Consider the following 18,705-nt stretch of genomic DNA (forward strand, 5'->3'; position numbering starts at 1 on the left):
CATCGGATAGAATCACTAAGAAATTAATGTTAATTAATTCATATAAATAAAGTTTTATTTATGTGAATCGGTCACACCCACAAAGCCAAGATCCACAGATCTTAAATATTTAGTACCTGACAGAGCAGCTGATATACACGGAAGTATCACCAAAGTTCTCGACACCCACCCTCTGTCAGTGCTCACTGTGCGTCAGCTCAATGCGTCACGTGGATCCACAACTCATTTAATCCTCACAAGCCTTGCAGGCAGGTTATATTCTCCTCACTTTGTGTGTAAGAAGCTGAGGCTCAGAGGAGTCAGGTCAATCACCCACACTCGACACCATCTGACTCCAAAGCTCTTAAAATTAATTACCTCATTCCAGAGAGCATCCACCACATACAAGAGCTGGAAACTGTTAACCAAAATCATCGCTAAGGATGGAACAGTGCGCTCCTGTAGCTTCATCTCAGCCAAAAGCATCACCAGGTTAATGACCACCTGAAACAAAAGGGGCAGGTACAGTTTCTACAGAGAGAAAGGTGGTAACTTCCCAGCTGAGAAAGCTGCAGACACCACCTTACCGAGAAGCCACCATCAGTGATATCAACCTCAGGAGTCCCTTGATAAGATGCACCGAGATGGACACTTATTCTGTGGTGTTCTTGCCAAAGACGTATAACTCACTCCAATCATGAGAAAACGCTGGACTAACCCAAACCGAAGGACACTCTTACAAAATAAGTGACCAGTGTCTTCAAAAGTGTCAAGGTCATGAGAGACAAGGAAAGACTAGCAACTGTTACAGACTAGAGGAGACTAAGGCCAAATAACAAATAAAGGCACTGCCGGACCCTGAAGAGGATTCTGGAACAGGAAAAGGCCAACAGCATGAAACATTGGTGAAACTCAAATAAGGTCTAGGGATTTAATTAACACTACTGTAAAAATGTTAATTTGTGGGTTTTTTTCCTTTTTAATTGCTGGTTTTGATGACTATACTACGGTTCTGCCGGATGTTAACATCGGGGAGAGTGGTTATGAAGGAACTCTTTATTTTTGCAACTCTCGAACAAGTCTAAAATTAAGTCAAAATACATTTTTAAAGGGGAGGAAAATACATTTTTTCTTAATTCATACACTATTATTTTCCTACATAAACATAAACTGATATAATCAAAATGAAACAAACTCTTTTAATGTTTAATAACCTGTAACAGGGCACCTTAACCCTCTGGACTATATTTACAGCAAGAAAATATTTTAAGTAGACAGATTTATGCAACGCTGTGATTATTCCTAAAAACATACCACCCACAGCTTACTTTAACATTGTCTACAATCCTTTCTAAATGCAAGACTAATTTGTACTACTGAATTGAAAGTAAAAAAAAAAAAAAAAAAAAAAAAGACATACCCATCCAATCAATCCGGGGCGTAATTCACAGAAGTATTTGAGATCAAAAGTACCAATGCGAGGATTTAACTCACGGCCAACGAAGAAATCATAGACAGCATTTCCTATGAAGGGAAAAGTCCTTATCCAAACAGTATTCCCAACCCAATTATGAGGCTTTAAAATTGCACTGCTGTCCACTCTCCAGGGTCACAGTTCAATCACCTCCAGGAGCCTGGCAAACAGCCAGCGAGGAAAGGCATGGCGGTGAGAGCCAAGAGGGGCCGTGAGGACACAGGGGGCAGGGGATGCTGACCCCATCTGGAAACATCCATGCTGCTATAGGCATGGGGCCTATGGGGCCAGATTCCTAGATTTTGAGGGAACTAGAGCTTTTTAAAATGTAGACTCACAATTTTAAAAATAAGCCACTTAATTTTTTTTTTAATGTTTAAGTACTTTAGGTTAGAATCAACCAATTTGTAATCTCTATTATTTGTTGTTTGTTTTTTTTAAAGGATGTTTACTATTTTGGACAAAAAATATTTGTCCTAAATTGTTATAATACTAATGTTACTAAAATGCTGTAAGTTGTTAAAATGTCTTACTGTCATCAAGTGACTAAAAAAGGAAGAAGAAACAAATAGGAAAGCACGAGGAGAAAAAAAATCAGATTTTCTTCCTTTTATTTTTCTCTAAATTTTTTCACCTTTTTTTTTTTTTTTTTTTTTCCTATTTCTCTTCATCTCTCATAAACTGAAGCTAGAAGAGAATTCTATGAAAGCCTAGAAACAGATGCTGGGGGGCCAGTGGGCTGAGGGTGTGGGAGGCATTTGCGGGACCCACATTCTAACACTGCTCACCAGAGCTGGCCGGCGACAGTTCATCCTGGGGCGCTTTCAAAGCCCTGGCGTAGAGATAAACACTCAAGACCACAGAAAAAACAGTGGCTGCAAGTGCACACTGAAGGAAATGATTGTACACATAATAAAGCTCTACATCCCAGAAGAAAGATGCTCCGACGAGCGCAGATGTCAGGATAAAAGCGTAGAATCCTTGAAAAGAAAGGGGTGGGGGAGGGCAAAAAATTAATGTTAACCCAGGGTTCACATGAGCTTTACGCCGTTATAAAATAATACAACATTATTTTGTAAAATCTTAGTTTCATTATTCAGGCTACAAACACACACAAATATATATGAACGAGCAGTGCCCCTGAGGTCAGCAGTCTTCGATACAGATGCCTTATCTCGCACACAATCTGTGAAATATTCTCACACATTTAAGTTATTATTTTTCATTGTGAACAGTCATCTGCTTTTAATGAAGAGAGAGTTGAAAAGAAGTGCGCAGAAATTCACTATGAAAAAGCTGAAAAGAACCTCAAAATTCACATAATCCAAACCCCTCAGGCCAAAGTCAGATGGCTAATTATTGACAGAGGTGGGCCAAACACACATTTTAAAGCCTTTAGGGCAATGTCAGTGGTTATAAATTATAAATATTTTTACCCCAAATAACTTATCAATAAGGGTTTCAAAGGATCCTGGTCATACTCTACCGCCCAAACAAAGACCTCAAGACCCTGCCCTCAAAGAAGAGGCCACGACCCAAATGTTCCCCAGGGCCAGGCAGGAGACTGAGGGGACCAGCCGAGCGCCGACGTCAGGGAGGGACTGCCAGGCCTACAGATGTTCATTCCAAAGTCAAAAGCACCCACAAGGCCCCACAAGAGGAACTCCTGTTCCGAGCTAGCCCTGCTATGGCTCAACAGACAGAAGCTGAGTGTACTGGCTGCTCTTTCTTTGGACCCAAGACACAGTTTTCCTAACAGGAGCTGAGTGCCTGCAGAAACTGTTCTCTGAGTAAGCAGTCAAATCACATTTGGATAAAAACCGTCTAACACAGAAAAGACGCAGGTGTTATTTCTATAAGAATTCTAAAACCAAAGCTTTTGTAAAGTCAAATGGTCACCTCTAATTTACTACTTAAATCCACATTTCCCACAGTGTCAGGTTTACTCCAAAGAGTAACTTTTAACTTTTTAAACTTTTTCTTTAACTTTGTAAAGCCTTCATTTAATGCTCATAAAATTTATGAATATTAAAGAAAAAGAAGGTAGATGAAGCAGTTTCTTGCTCTCTAGCCTACGTGGATTAAATTATACAAAATGTCTTAGGACTCTCCTTAGTTGATGATGGTAAAATCTCGTAATACTAGAACCAGAGTAACGAGGAAATTTTCAAAGGAAGGATCAAGCAACTAGTTCAGCCACTGCCTGCTTTTTGCTCCGATAGCTCCGGGCCCAGTACCCCTGTTCTCAGCCTCCAAGTGAGCCACGCCCTCAAAGGGAAGCAAAAACAGAAAAGAAGAGCACTTAGACGAGAAGTAAGTGGGTACCTAGAGAGAAGCCCACAAAACACGAAGAACAGCGACAGACCTGATGGCCCAAAGGGAACACCCCCACCCCTCCCCAGACTTGGCCTCACTGAGGCCGCAAGGTGCAGGAGAGAGGGTGCCTTGGAGATTCTAAACCTGGTTCCAGCAGCAAGGAATCTGGTAAAAGTAAACAAAGTAGGGCTTCCCTGGTGGCGCAGTGGTTGAGAATCCGCCTGCCGATGCAGAGGACACGGGTTCGTGCCCCAGTCCGGGAAGATCCCACATGCCGCGGAGCGGCTGGGCCCGTGAGCCATGGCCGCTGAGCCTGCGCGTCCGGAGCCTGTGCTCCGCAACGGGAGAGGCCACAACAGTGAGAGGCCCGCGTACCACAAAAAAAAAAAAAAAAAAAAAAAAAAGAGTAAACAAAGTATCTGACAGTAGCAGCAAGTCAGTGCTAAGCACCTACCACGGGTCAGGCGCTGAGCTAGGTTCAACGCCTCACCCACTTGGCACAAGAGGCAGTCATCTAAAATACCTCTGGCTTCCCTTTTAGAGCCCAGTCAGGTGATTTCAGATACAGTGGATGCTAGATGAGTCACTGAAATAAGCATCCACAGTTCAAAAGGTGAGAAGTGATAGGATGAAAACAGGCCAAGAATTAAAATTTACAATATAATTCCCAAGAAAAGGAAAACAGTCTACCCAATCTAGTTAAAACGGAAAATCATTTAAGGGTGAGTACACTATACACGTATTTCTTAAAAGCAGGTTCACTGTACTTTGTCCAAGTCTTCACGTGCCAGAGGTGGACTGTTCCTCTTACTCAGCACACACTCCTAGCCCAGGAGGTGCCCACGTCAAGAGGGACCATGCCCACTTCTTGAGATACTCATCGAGACTTCCACTCCGACCACTCAGGGCTCCTACCAACAAGCGCCTCCTACAGGCCAGTCCCGTTGCTGGCACCAAGGGTACCACAATGAACACAGCCAAGTCCCTGCCCACAAGCCACCTTCTAGTGGGGAGATCCCAGTGAAGAGACAAGTACACTGATGTCAGGAAGACCTGTCATACAGGAAAATAAAGCAGGGTAAAGGAAAGAAAGGGATCTGAGGGCTCCTCTGAGCAGAGACACGTCAGGGATGAAGCAGCCGACACTTTGGGGGAAAGTCTTCCAGGCAAAAGCACTGAGAATGTAGCCTAGAGACGGCCCGGAGGCCAGTGGCTGGAGCAAAAGAGCAAGAGCTCCGGAGGGCAGGAGTGGCCAGGAAGCCCGCCATCAGTGCAGAACTTCTTAGGCCATGGGGATGACTCAGGATGATGAAATACATAGTCAAAATTGCTTCAATGAGTGATAAATGCTATTAAGAAAATAAAACTGGAGAGCGGAAAACAGTGACTGAGTGGCTTGTTACTTAACGTGGCATAATTTTGACATATTGGCTGCAGGTGCGAGCAGTTTATTTGCATGCTCTTCGGACTACTGAGAGAAATTTACTATTTACTGCTCTGGCATAATCAGCTTTGACAGTTTAAAGAGTGCAGCACCCAAAAGTTTGAGCTATTAAGTCATCAATTTGAGACTTGAAAAAAAACAAAAAAACAAAAAAAACTCACCATTTAATCTGTACTTGAGTCTTCTTCCATCAGTAAGAGGTGTTCCTTCTACAACCTTAAAAGAAAAGGTTTTTTTTTTTTTAATTTAAAATTTAAAAAGCACAACACTTTACCATGATATCTATGTCTTGTAAAATCACCTAAATTTCAACATGCCCAAGGAGGATCACCTTTTAGTAGGAAACTTTAGTAACAAGTCTCAAAAGTCTTCATGGCACACCCTTAGGTAAAGTAATTCCACCTTCAGGAATTTATCTCAAATACAAATCTAGCAATGACTTCTCCGTGTACTGAGACTATTGCAATAGCCACTCTCCCCAATGATCCCATGTGCCACCACAAGACTAAGATGTGTTTTCAAAAACCTGTACATCTAGCCGTTCTCCAGCTCAAAACCCTTCAGTGACTCCCCACTGCTTACGAAGCAGAAAACAACTCCACTATCTCATGTTTGTGTCATCCTTTCAATCGGGTTCAACCTCACTTACCCAATCCCAAGGCCCAATGTGCTATTTGATGATACAGACTCATAGACTTACTTGCTCTGCTATTTATACGTATACGCTCACTTAGTTATTCAATCATTTCATGTGATTCTTTTATCTCCAACAAGAGACCGAGAGCATGTCCACTGGACCATTTCCTCTCTTCATCTGCATCACCCACAGCATCCCCATATAAAAGGTACTCAAGAAACACAGTACTTGAACAGGATGAGTTAAAACAAAAAGTCCACTTGCCCAATGGCAGCTACATTTTACTCCCCAAAATAACTATTCAGAAATGGTGCTATTCATTCTAAATTGTAAAATACTAATATGGTATCACTTGTCTTAGGCCAAACTACTTTACCCTTTCATAAGCTATGAAAGGGAACCCAGGAGAAATGTAGTATCTGTTTGAGATTACAGGATTAGCAAAACCCCACAGGCTAATTTCAAATGATCCTTATCTATTAAAGGTATCTAACAACTACTGCGCTGGGTTTTAGTCTGTGGGAAAAAAATAGATATATAGCTATATAGATATAGATATAGATACAGACATATATATATATATTTAACCATCAAAACTGCTTTTCTCAATAAATATTATCTAGTTTGAACTAGCTTTACCTGAGTTTATCTGAATTTGTGATTTTTTTACTTTAGAGCCTTATCACAAAAATACCTGAAGGTTCACATCACAAGAATCCTCTCTAGAGCCAATGTTATGGTGAGGTTCCAAAGTATTTCAAGTCTGCAGCTCTATCCTCCTATCACTGGCATTTGCCACCCCTAATAAAACTGATCCTTTGGTTTACAGTTGGCAAACTTGCAAAGCTCTAAGAACAAGATCTTTAAATGAATTATTTATTGATTAGGGAATCTCATGTTCTTTTAAATATATCCAAGTAGAGTATTCTAATGAAAGAAGAAAACACTACACTTAGCAATGAGGACAAGTTTTAAAGACACTGCATGAGTCTGAAAAGAACATTCAGTGGTCCAGACAACAAATTTCTAAAAGAGATGAAAATCAGAAACTCATCATATTAAAAAAAGAAAAAAAAAAAAAAGTAAAAGATACAGACTAAAGACCATTGAGCTCAGTAGCTTATCAACTGGTAATTTAAAATTCTGCATCTGAAATGACATATAGTGAGAGGGAATTTTTTTTTCCCAGCCACCTCTCTACCATTAGTCAGACTATTTTGAAAAATGGCTTATTCTTCTCTATTTGGTTTGGAAAGTTACACAAGAACCCTCAATCAGATTCTTTAAGTTTCGCTTAATAAGCATGTGTTACAGAATACAAGAGTAAACGATTAACAAACTAAAACTAAGTAAGTTTGGGTAGTTATGACCAAGGACAGCTTTTAACCTTAAAACTACTATAAACGTCTTTATATAAACATGGGAACGAGGGGAAGAAAATCTCATAATACCATATGCCCCACCAACAAACCCTTACCTTCCCAATCGGCAGTAAGTAGAACAGAGCCTGAAGGAAAAACCAGAGGAGGTAGGCCCCAAATACCCTGGTTTCCCATAAATCGTACAAAGCTGGCAGAGGAGGCGGGAAATTCAGAAGACTGGGCTCTTCCTGTTTACCCATCAACAGCAACAGGAAGAGGAAAGCAGGCAGGCCAAGCGTGATGAGAAAAACACCTGCAAATAATTAGTGAACATTCAAGGCTCTAATTTCAATCCAGGTTGTTTTATTTTAATTTTTTCCAAAGATCACTTGAATTTCTAAGGTCAGAACTCAAGTCTGGCTAGCTGTTTGAAACCAATTTCTAATGCATCGTTAGAAAGTCTTAACTCTACCTGTCACATCCTGTGGGAAAGCAACCACAGGCGTGAAGGTAGTAAAACGGCAAACGCCCAGCACTGAAGAGCTAAATTCCACCTCGGAAACCAAGCTCTAAAACATTTAAAATCCAGCCACTATGGGAGCAAACATGTTGAAACTCCAGCAAACTGAAGACTGGAACATCTGAAAACTATCTGTCTCATCTTTAAAGAACAAAAAACTTTATACCCCTAAGTTTCTAACAATTAAAATAGTATCACATTCACGTTACATGTGCACAGACTTTTAAGCGATGCTGGACACCATCTTTAACAGATTCAGTTAGCCAAGTTATAAATTACAAAATACAAAGCAGTTAAGCCACGCAGGATTCTGAACCATTTAACCAAGAAGTACTTTCTCTTACTAAGTCATAAGACCTCACCAGCTCCACCCACTTAATAACTCCAAGCCTCTGAATGCTTCAGATCTTTGACCCTCAAAAGCAACCTGTCTAACAGGTAGGGTAGACACCATGAACCCACTGGAGGCATGCAGCTTATTCCCAGTGCTACTGCCAAGCCAGGCCCTGTCACGGAGATCTGATGATTGGCAGATTTCCCAGTCACGAATAGCTCACCGTCCTTCCTATATACAACAGTCACACCAAGCTTGCTTTCGTCACTTCTTTGCGCTTCTTTGCTCAGAGCCTATGAAAAGATTGCTAAAAGTTTTCAATAGAGCCACAATGGCACCCTTTCTACTCTACGATAAACCCTCAAAAATGCTCCTACTCAGGCCTTTGCACCTGCTGTTCCTTCTGACTGAAAACTCTTCCCCAGGCTCCCACCTGGCTCACTACCTGGCCGCCTTCAGATTTCCTCGGAGAAAGCCCTTTCCTGCTCACTTCATAGCAACTAGCGTTTGCCTACCCTGCCTGCCCTCCCTAGGCCGGTTCCGATGCCTACCAGGTACTCCTCCAAATTCTAAGTCCTTCTGCCGTGTGGCTGTCACTTCAAAGGTTCTCAACGACGTAGGTCCTTTTGTAGCAGTTTTTTCTTCCTTTGCATCTATTTCTTTTAATTTGACCTCTTCTCTTCTTGGATGAAGGCTATACTGTGTAGGTATATAACTACTCTCTTGTGACAAAGGGAATTTTTCCTATTTAAAAAGTAAAAAGTATTAAATATCTGTAGTCAGTAAGTATCATTAATGCTACCACAGTAACTAATTCAGCATCTTAATGTAGCCATATACACTAATAAGAAGAAATTTGTTAAATTATACTCAGTCTTAATTTAAGGACAGAATCTTGGAAAAGATTCTAAGAAAAATTATGGTTTTCAATGTGCTTCTTTAGAGAAAGTCATTTTAACAAGGAAAAAAATTACCTGAGAGGAAAATGAACCCCTTTGTACCTGTGTGTTTTTGTGAGGTATGTCATTCCTCTCTAAGTGCTCACGCTCCCCGTTATATCTGTTGATGCTATTTCCAAATGGCTTCTAAATTGAAGAATATAAAACATTTTAACCATAAGAATGATAACTTAGTAAAAAGGAACATGATGGTAAAAATTCAGTATTGTGAAACCAAGCAATAAAACCAACCAAAGATTTTCACAGCCGTAATGCTGAAGAATTTCAGCCCACTTCTGTTAAAAATGAAATGGAACAAAATTGATTAGAATTTCCCAATCTTCAAAAGATCGGCTCTTACAGTAGAGGTTTCCACATAAGATCTTCCATCTTTTAAACAAAATTAGACTAAATCTTATAATTTCACTGTTTGACAACAGATGCTCTAATAATATTCACTATGAGAGGTAGATACAGTAAAAATTGGTAAATCAGCTCATTAATTGGTTAAAAAAAAAAAAAAGAGGAAAAGACATTCACTGCCCCCAAACAGCTAATAACAGGAAATTAAGAAATAGTGGCTACTTATGGAGTATTACCAGTAACCTACAAACTGCCTACTTTCAGAATTTCATCTGCCTTATTTCTCTGTAACCTTACATTTTCTCTCTGTAATGTCTCTTTTCTCAATTCAGTCTCTTTCCTTGAATGTCATTCTCTTCAGGCAGTGGAGGAAATTTCTTATTGACTGTACAGAGGAAGGACTTTCGCTTACAAAACATTTTCCAGGCAATGTATTGCTGAAATAGGTGACTTTGCTCCTTTAAAATCACTGACAGATTAATTAAAAAGACAAATATATCTTTTCGGAGCCCAGCTGTCAAAAGACAGCATTAATATAGTATCAAGTTCTAGTTCAAATCAAGGTCTAACTGAGCAGTGACAGCATTCAACATATACTGAAGTTTACCGAAGTGCCAACGAGCCGCTTAGCAGCAAACGGTTTGCTAAAAACTACACTCTCGGTTTTTCAAAGGTCCAATGTGTAATCCACAGCAACCACAAATGTAATCCTGTAACATAGCTAGTCAGCTGACCCTGAACTGTACTGACTGCAAATTGACAGGGTATTCACACAGCGAGGCAAGGTATTGCAAAGATCACAATTAGGAGTCCAAAAGAATAAGGATGATGTGATGTCAAGCTACGTGCAGCCTAAGTACAGTCTTTCACACACGTCACCCCATCCTCAGCTCAGTGATGGGTCCACGGTGAGCCTAGGGCTCAGTGGGCAAGGGGCAAAGCCAGTATGTGGCTCTTGGGCCACCAGGACTATAAGGAGGTCACACTGTAAAAAATATAACGGCCACTGAAAGCTGAAAATGAGGGCTTCCCCGGGCTTCCCCGGTGGCGCAGTGGCTGAGAATCTGCCTGCCAATGCAGGGTACACGGGTTCGAGCCCTGGTCTGGGAAGATCCCACATGCCGCGGAGCAACTAAGCCCGTGCGCCACAGCTACTGAGCCTGCGCGTCTGGAGCCTGTGCTCCGCGACGGGAGAGGCCGTGACAGTGAGAGGCCCGCGAGCCGCGATGAAGAGTGGCCCCCGCTCACTGCAACTGGAGAAGGCCCTCGCACAGAAACAAAGACCCAACACAGCCATAAATAAATAAATTAACTTATATTTTTTTAAAAAAGCTAAAAATGAAATGTGACAGAAAGCATACAGCATCTGTTCCTTACCCTGAGTCACCTGACTAGTAAAAAGAGCCACTAACAGAATGTCCAAACTCACTAGTAATTATCAAAATGCAATTTAAAATGGTGAGTTGAAAATCTTTGACAATCATACTGGCCAAAAAAAAACAAAACGAAAGAGAAAAAAACCTATTAACTATTATACTCAGAATGAGAAAATGGTCATTCATACCCTACTCCCACTGGTATCAACTTTCCTGAAGCAATTTGGCAATATGTAGAAAAGCCTCAAATCTGCTCTATCCATCTGACCGAGCAGTTCCACTTATAAGAATTTATCCTAAGGATATATCAGATGTTGTGTAAGAATATTTGTTTATAATAATGAAAACTTAGAAAGAAAAAAAAAAGCTAAATGTCTATCAACAAGGGAGCTAACAACTGCATTACCTCTATATAATTTATGATAAATCCAAATAATACCATACAACAACAAAAGTGATGCAGGAAAATACAACACAGAAAGCTATGTCCAACATCTTAAAATTTAAAAATCTGACTACAAAACACTATGTAATAATCCAGGTTTTTAAGGTTATCAAAAATCTGTGTGCATTTTATCCAGAAAAGAGGTAACATTAAGTGAACAGAATAAACAACGACCTTTCTTCAATTCTGTTAATTTATAATTTCAATTTGGTCTACTATCTAAAATATTCATTGTGCAAGGTCCTCCAGGCTCTGCACACCCTAATATTTCCAACCTTGAACTCTGAAAGTAAATTCCAGTAAAAGTATCATCTTTGAATAGGGAAAGCAATCAAGTACAATGATACTAAGACAGCAAGAATATGTTTTTATAAGATACAGTTACATCTCATTATTTTCTACATGAACTTTTATTCACTATAAAAACTATTCGGTTCAGTCTATAATCTACATCTACTTCAAGTGTAAACACTGCTTTTTTAAAAAAAGAAACACAATATTAAATTGCACTCCTAACTTAAAAATGTTCTTTTTCATGGTATTTAAAAGCATTATACCTTCTATTCTTCCAAACATTCATTTTTTTAACGTAATCTTTAATATTATTAACTGCAAATCACTTGAGTACACATAAAGGGGAAGACACGATTTGGGCAGGTTAAACACCGTGGAAGGTGGGAGATCTCCCAAACACACGCACCAATACCAGCGGAGTCAGTTTAACCTCCAACATCTCCTTCCTTGCTTCCTTCTTTGCTTCCTTAATGTCAGCCTGGTGCGAAGCTGAGACGGACGGGCGGGAACCTTTTGGGGGCCGACCAGGGGATCGGGAGCGCGACCTGGAGCGGCTCCCTCTGCGTCTGGAGGGAGAACTGGAAGTTGAGCCGCTTTTCCTTTGCCTGAAGGAAGTTAAAGGCTAGAGGGAGGAGAAAAGGCAGAGCTTCACCGTAAGTCCTAACACACGCAGACCCACGCTGCCAGAGGGCAGCCATGGCAGTGACTGCGCCAGCGACTCTAAAACCACCCTGGGAACTCATGGGGTCTGAGCACCCATCAGATGAGGCCAATAACAACTTCAGCTATAATGACCCATCTCTCCCGAGACCAAAGCAGCCTTTCCACCCCTAACTCTTCTTCGAAGGTATTGCCAGGAAATGAATGGTCTAAACCAAGCAGCCGTACATTTCCTAATAACATATATAAGAGATACAAATGACATTGATTAAAACTGAGATGATAGGACAAAAAAAAAAATTGGAACACAAACAATAACAAGAAAATTCATCTCACAGTTTCACTCTGAATAAAACACGGTCAGATCTTGAAAACGAGTCCAAGACTGGGTTACTCAGCCATGTTTTACCCTGCCCTCATCTACTCCCAATATTTCCAGGAACCTAGACCTAAGGAAGGCAAACTACCCCCCAGCCCAAATCCCTCCCACCCATTTTGGGTGGCACAGGAGCGAAGAATAGCTTTACAGTTCTCAAATGACTGCAAACAAAATCAGAAGAAGAATGAAACTTGGTGGCATGTGACAATCACCTGAACCTCAAATTTCAGTGTCCATGAATAAAATTGCATTGGGACACAGCCATGTCCAGAGCTGCTCCTGCAGTGCACGAACTATATTTACAAGTCCTTTTACTCAAAAATGTTGCCAACCCCTGGTCTAGAGCGCTCAGACTGTGATCCATAGGCTGTAGGCTCAAGAACTGTTTGTTACTGATCTACAGCAAGGAATGAAACTGAGAAGAGGTGGGCAGCAATTTTTATAGCACTTTGACAAAGTAATTTTATGTCTATTGAACCTGACAGTGAAAAGTCAGGGTTTCCTTTTTTTATTATTATTATTATTATTATTTTTTGTGGTACGCGGGCCTCTCACTGCCGCGGCCTCTCCCGCTGCAGAGCACAGGCTCCGGACGCGCAGGCCCAGCGGCCACGGCCCACGGGCCCAGCTGCTCCGCGCCACGTGGGATCCTCCCAGACCGGGGCACGAACCCACGTCCCCTGCATCGGCAGGCGGACTCCCAACCACTGCGCCACCAAGGAAGCCCAGGGTTTTATTTTGTACCTTTTTTTTTTCCCCATTTGCCTAGTAATTACAGTATGTTACGTAAATACTTCTATACCATGGACCAGATATTTGCAAGCTCAGGTCCTCACCAGATAGGTTGAGAAGCCTTGGACTCAAATCTAATTAATGTCACTCTCCTGATTAAATCCTCGGTGTCTGGGATGAAGCCCAAACCCCTCCAGTTCTGGCTCCTTCTTTCCCCTCCTCTGGCCCTCGCCCACCACACCCTTTCAGCATTAGTCGTCTGTGTCCCCCGACCCAAGCCTTTGGCATGCTGTCCGCTGTGGAAGTCTCCCCACGCCATCACCTGAGTTTTCCCTATCTGTCCTCAGCACTCAGCTCTGAAAGCCTTCCCCAAAACCCAGTGCCCTTCCCTACCCTTGATGTGCTCCAACACCACGCACAACAAACTGTCACAGAATGACAGAGTGCGTTAAACCAGGGAGAGGACAATGTAAGTGTCTGACTTCAGCAGACTGACAGCTTCTTAGCAACAGGGCACTGTGCCTCATTCATACATTCCCAAAGCCAAAAAACCAGGATCTGACCTAAAGCAGGAGAGTGACCCTACACCTGCAGAGAGCCAGACCTGACTGCTCTAAAGCTTAAAAACCACACCTACAGTGATTTCCCAATTATAAACATGCTCTGTAAACCAAAGGGTGCTTACCTTGATATCACTCTCTTTCAATTCAAGTTCAGTTCCATCTTTGTATTTTACGTTGTAAAGCTGGGAGTTGCTGTCATGGCTCAGAACTTCTACTTCATAATAAAGTGAACTCCCGGGCCATCGACCTCTTACCACCTCACCATCGGCAAATTTCCTACTTGGCATTTTTGAAAATCAGTCTGAATAGTTAAAAAAAAAAAAAAAAATTAGAGTCAGCGCATACACACTTACATTTGTCTTTTTTCACAGATTAAACACTAAAATACAACTTTCCAAAATGTTTAACTGGTCAAGACTCAGGCTACAAAAGCCTCTAGAGGAGAGGGTGAACAGCTCCTATTTTAAAGGTGAGAAAACTGAAGCTTAAAGATGTTAACTGTTTTGTTCAAGGGCATAGAAACAGATGGCATGAAGTGGCAGAGTCAGGACATAGAGGTTGTTCTTTCTGCTACACCATATCTCATTGGGAATCACTTTATACAGCCACTGTACACAGAAGTGGCACTAAGGATTAAATGTAACAAAATATAAAGGCTCCAAATGATTTGCACCATGCAAACTGCTACCCGCCTACAGTAACTATACTTCTTTAATTAACAAGGCACAATCTCACAAAGGACACACATTTTCTGATTGAAAAATCTGCATATACAGTAGTGCCCTCCTTATCCAAGAGGGATATATTCTAAGACCCCCAGGCATCCCTAGTGGATGCCTGAAACCACAGATGGTACAGAGCCCCACACATACTGTGTTTTTTTCCTATACATACATACCTATGATAAAGTTTAATTTATAAATTAGGCACCGTAAGAGGTTAACAACAACAATAATAAAACAATTATAACAATATACTTTAATAAAAGTTATATGAATGTGGTCGGTCTCTCAAAATATGTTAAAGGCACAAATTTAACGCCTTTTCCATCTTAACTAAGCACTTAACCACGCACTGTGGCTGTAACTTTTGCAGTTTGAGGTACAACAGCGAAACCAGCATGAATTTGTTTCCTTCTTCACAATTTCAGATAGAAGATTCGTTCTTACCATAGGTCTTAGCAACCTCAGCATACGATTTCTTTTCTTTCCCTATTAAGCCAAGAATTGTCACCTTTTCGCTTAAAGGAAGCACTTTACGGCTTCTCTTTGGCATATCTGAATTGCCAGCGTCACTATTCTTGTGCTTTGGGGCCATTATTAAGTAAAATAAGGGTCGCTTGAACGCAAGCACTGTGATATCAGCTGATCTGAAAGCCGAGATGGCTACTAAGTGACTAACGGGCAAGACGCACTGGACGGAGGGACGATTCTCACCCCAGGCTGGATGGAGAGGGACAGCCCACGAGTTCACCCTGCTGCTCAGAGTGGCACACAATCTAAAACTTATGAACTATCTATTTCTGGAATTCTCCATTCAATATTATTGGACCTCAGAAAGTGAAACTGCGGATGAGGGGGGATGACTGTAGTCTTACAAAGGTTTAAAGATGTATTATCTAATTTTTAACAGATTACCTTTACTAAACACAGTAAACTACGCAGCAGACTGGGAAAATCAAGGCTGTGTAATTAGCTTTACTATAACCTACCAACAGGGAGAAAACTAGAACTCCAAATCTAAAATGAATAGCAAATTTGGGGTTTTCACCAAGCTTTCAAGTCTTACAGCTGAAGTCTCAAATGCATACCAAGTAACTGCCAACCACATACCTGCACCAGCATCCTAGCTCTTTTTTCAAAAGCCTACAGCAGACATCAACCCCCAGTTATAACCCTCTTCTCTCCATTGAACCAAAACATGGCCCATGAAGCCTGGTATAAAAACAACACTCTAAGAAGCCACAAGCAATCTGCAGGAATTGCCACTTACATGAGGCCTGGTTTTCAAACATCAACTGATTGCTGGGTGCTGCAAGCTCTTAGGTAGTAACGTTTCTCCCTCCTCGGACCAGCAAATTCACATTTCCACAGGACAAAACCAGCGCCTGCCGACAGCTCCAACACCAACTGAACTAGCTGGGCCTCGTCTAAGAAGCAGACAGTAGGACCAAAAAATCTCTCCCTACGTCACCCTCATCCCACCAACTAAGCAATTCCCAAAATATCCTTTGGGCACATATAAGATACATTCCTCACCCAGCTCCTGTCAACAAAAACAACAATTGAGAACTTCTGAAGACTCTCCTGAGTTAAGAAAGGAGAAAGATTACCACACCCCTCCAGAGAAAGTCTTTCCCAAGCACCACATTTCTTCACTGTTAATCGCCTGAGGAAAAAACTTTGCAAGCTTCACTTGCTTAGATAGATAGGAGATAGGTCAGTAGATGAAAGAAAACACAAAAGACTTCGGTGGTGATTAGAGGATGTCAGTCCATTTACACATTAGGTACAAGAGATGGCTTTCTTCCCAAACCTACCTGAGATAGCATCACTGGGGTAATGAGAAAGTTTGGGCTTGGGGGGGGGAGGTCGGGGGTCGGGGCACGGGGAGGACCCCAGACACTCTGGGGATGAAGTCACACCTGGCTGAGGAGTCACGTGAGGGGCACTTGGGAAGCAGAGGGCAGTGGACACCTTGGGACCCGGAGGAGGGGCCCAAAAAAGGAAGGTGACAACAGCAAGTTTTGCCTATTTCAACATTTAGCTCTGAGCCTCCAAACACTGAGAAAGAGGAAGGAAATGTGCCTTCCTTCTCTCGTGCCCCCTCCTTCTCCTCGGACCCCCTAAAATCAAACCACTGCTATTAGTACTTGTTCTCTGACATTGGTCAACCAGGGTTGGCAGAAGGCAATTACATCTTTCTACGTGAAGATGCCACCCGAGTTTCAGACAACTCTTTATAAACTTTTGAAACACAGGCCCTCAGGACTTGGGGGCCACCTAGATTTTTTAAAAGGCCCTTGAGCAGATTCTGTCCTTTTTGGAAAATTCATTTATTGGCATCTTTCCGTTGTACCTATTTTACACCACGCAAACAGTATCTGTGCAATACTGGACACAGGTCAATGCCAAAGAGGTTTTCCTGTTATCCGTTAAATATTTGGGGTTAAACAAATTAAGATAGCTGGTGGATATCTGTTAGGTCTCTAAACTTTTTTTAAAAAAGAATTAGGAATTAAGACTCGATAATGATCTTTCACATAATGGCCGAAAAAAAGAAAAAATAGGAACAAACCAGCACGCTCCTTAGGAGACCACTGTCTCTCACACACAAATGTTCCAAAAGGTGAAACCACCAACATTATGTGCACCTCCACCTTGCACAAGATCCACACAGTGCATCACATCCTAATTCTGCAGGAGTGAATGAGCCAGGTAGGACAGGAAAGCCCCAGGACGTTCGTGCACATCACTATGCTCACCTGATGCGGTCAAAACACGCAGGGATGGGCCTCCCTCAGAAGGGAGGTTTTAGCCAAGTAGGTTGGCAAAGAAAGATTTTGTTTACTGAACACAATGTCTTCATTCCGCATTAGCAGTGGAAACATGGGGACCCTCAGGCTTTTCTCTATTAAGTCACATGCTTGCTAACTTCAGTGTCAATTGGCACCGGAATCCCCACACATATCAGCTCCAATATGTTACTGTTTATCAGCACAACAGAATGTGCTATTCTCTGCTGATCGCAGGGTTACAGAGGCCTTCGGTCATCTTTCCTCACTTTCCCAAGTTAGTCTAAACGTGGTAGAGAAAGGGAAGCTCAAATGAAGTTTGACAGCTTCCCTTTTCAACACCTGGGCCGAAGGCTGGCCTGCCAGGCAAAACCCAAACAGGAACCCCTGGCCTACCTCCTGCCCCTATCGCAGGATGCAGAAGAAACGCCACCTTCCTGGCTGTAGAAGCGGAATGGCCTGACTTCTCCCCTAAGCAATATAGAGAACTGAAGGTAACAATAATTCCCCTCCTACTGACTCTTTTCCCTCCTCCCTAGACAGCTCTCAAAAACTAAACTTGAACTGGACTTGGTGACCAAGTCTAAATTAGCACACACACACACACACACACACACACCCTTTCCTCCATGGCAGTTGCTACAAAGTGTAATCACACACACACACACACACACACACACACACACACCCTTTCCTCCATGGCAGTTGCTACAAAGTGTAATTACAGATTTGCACGTATTTATTCGCAAGGTCCCTGAGGGCTGGGACCAGAAACGTGGATCTAGCTGGGCTCCGGCCCGGTGCATGCCCGTCACAGCCGGTGAGCAAGCTCGCTCGCTCCAGGCTGAACCCTTGCACTGTCCACGCGCTGTCCAATGTATCTACTGGGTTGTTCTGAGTATCCACAGCCTGACTCCCGATCAGACCGTGCAATCATTCTGATGAACCGCCTGGAACCAGGCCCTCTGCCATCAAGCGCTAAGTGTCCCTTGAGAGTGTCGAAAGGTGTCATTACGAAGAATGTTTTTAAAGCCTTTAAGAAGATGAAAAAATAGGACCGAGCTTTAGCTGGAGCACGCAAACCTGCCTAAGTACCCATTTTTTGAGTGTGCGGAAACACCGGGCGAGGGAATGCAACGCGCGCAGCCAGCACTGGAGAGTCGCCGAACTGAGACCGCCACGACCCTCAAGGCCAGTGACAACCAGCGAGAATTAAAGGCCACTTTGCAACCCCACTTCCCCGTCCGCCAGGCTGCCGCGCCTTTTCTGTCTCCCCGAGAGCAGGGCCCACCAAGCCACCGCTAATCTGTCAAAAAGGCGCTCGGAGACGGCTTGGGAGGGCGGGTGCTGCAGGGCGGGGACAAAGGGACCGGGGT

General features: G+C 42.4%; 1 protein-coding gene across 4 annotated transcripts in view; it reads right to left on the minus strand.

The window, feature by feature from the left end:
• LBR (lamin B receptor) overlaps window positions 1-18,705 on the minus strand; it is a 57,754-nt gene that overhangs the window by 8,966 nt on the left and 30,083 nt on the right. For all 4 annotated transcript variants that reach the window (XM_067028382.1, XM_067028387.1, XM_067028398.1 and 1 more), the window contains 9 exons: window positions 13,938-14,116; window positions 11,888-12,103; window positions 9,067-9,150; window positions 8,617-8,809; window positions 7,328-7,524; window positions 5,375-5,429; window positions 2,242-2,433; window positions 1,400-1,503; window positions 358-483 (listed from right to left, as the gene is read on the minus strand). In XM_067028382.1, coding sequence (XP_066884483.1) covers window positions 358-483; window positions 1,400-1,503; window positions 2,242-2,433; window positions 5,375-5,429; window positions 7,328-7,524; window positions 8,617-8,809; window positions 9,067-9,150; window positions 11,888-12,103; window positions 13,938-14,102 — 1,332 coding nt within the window. In that variant the 5' untranslated portion in view covers window positions 14,103-14,116. The remainder of the gene's footprint in view (window positions 1-357; window positions 484-1,399; window positions 1,504-2,241; window positions 2,434-5,374; window positions 5,430-7,327; window positions 7,525-8,616; window positions 8,810-9,066; window positions 9,151-11,887; window positions 12,104-13,937; window positions 14,117-18,705) is intronic.

Source organism: Kogia breviceps, chromosome 1, assembly GCF_026419965.1.
Source record: "Kogia breviceps isolate mKogBre1 chromosome 1, mKogBre1 haplotype 1, whole genome shotgun sequence".
Classification (NCBI taxonomy): domain Eukaryota; kingdom Metazoa; phylum Chordata; class Mammalia; order Artiodactyla; family Physeteridae; genus Kogia; species Kogia breviceps.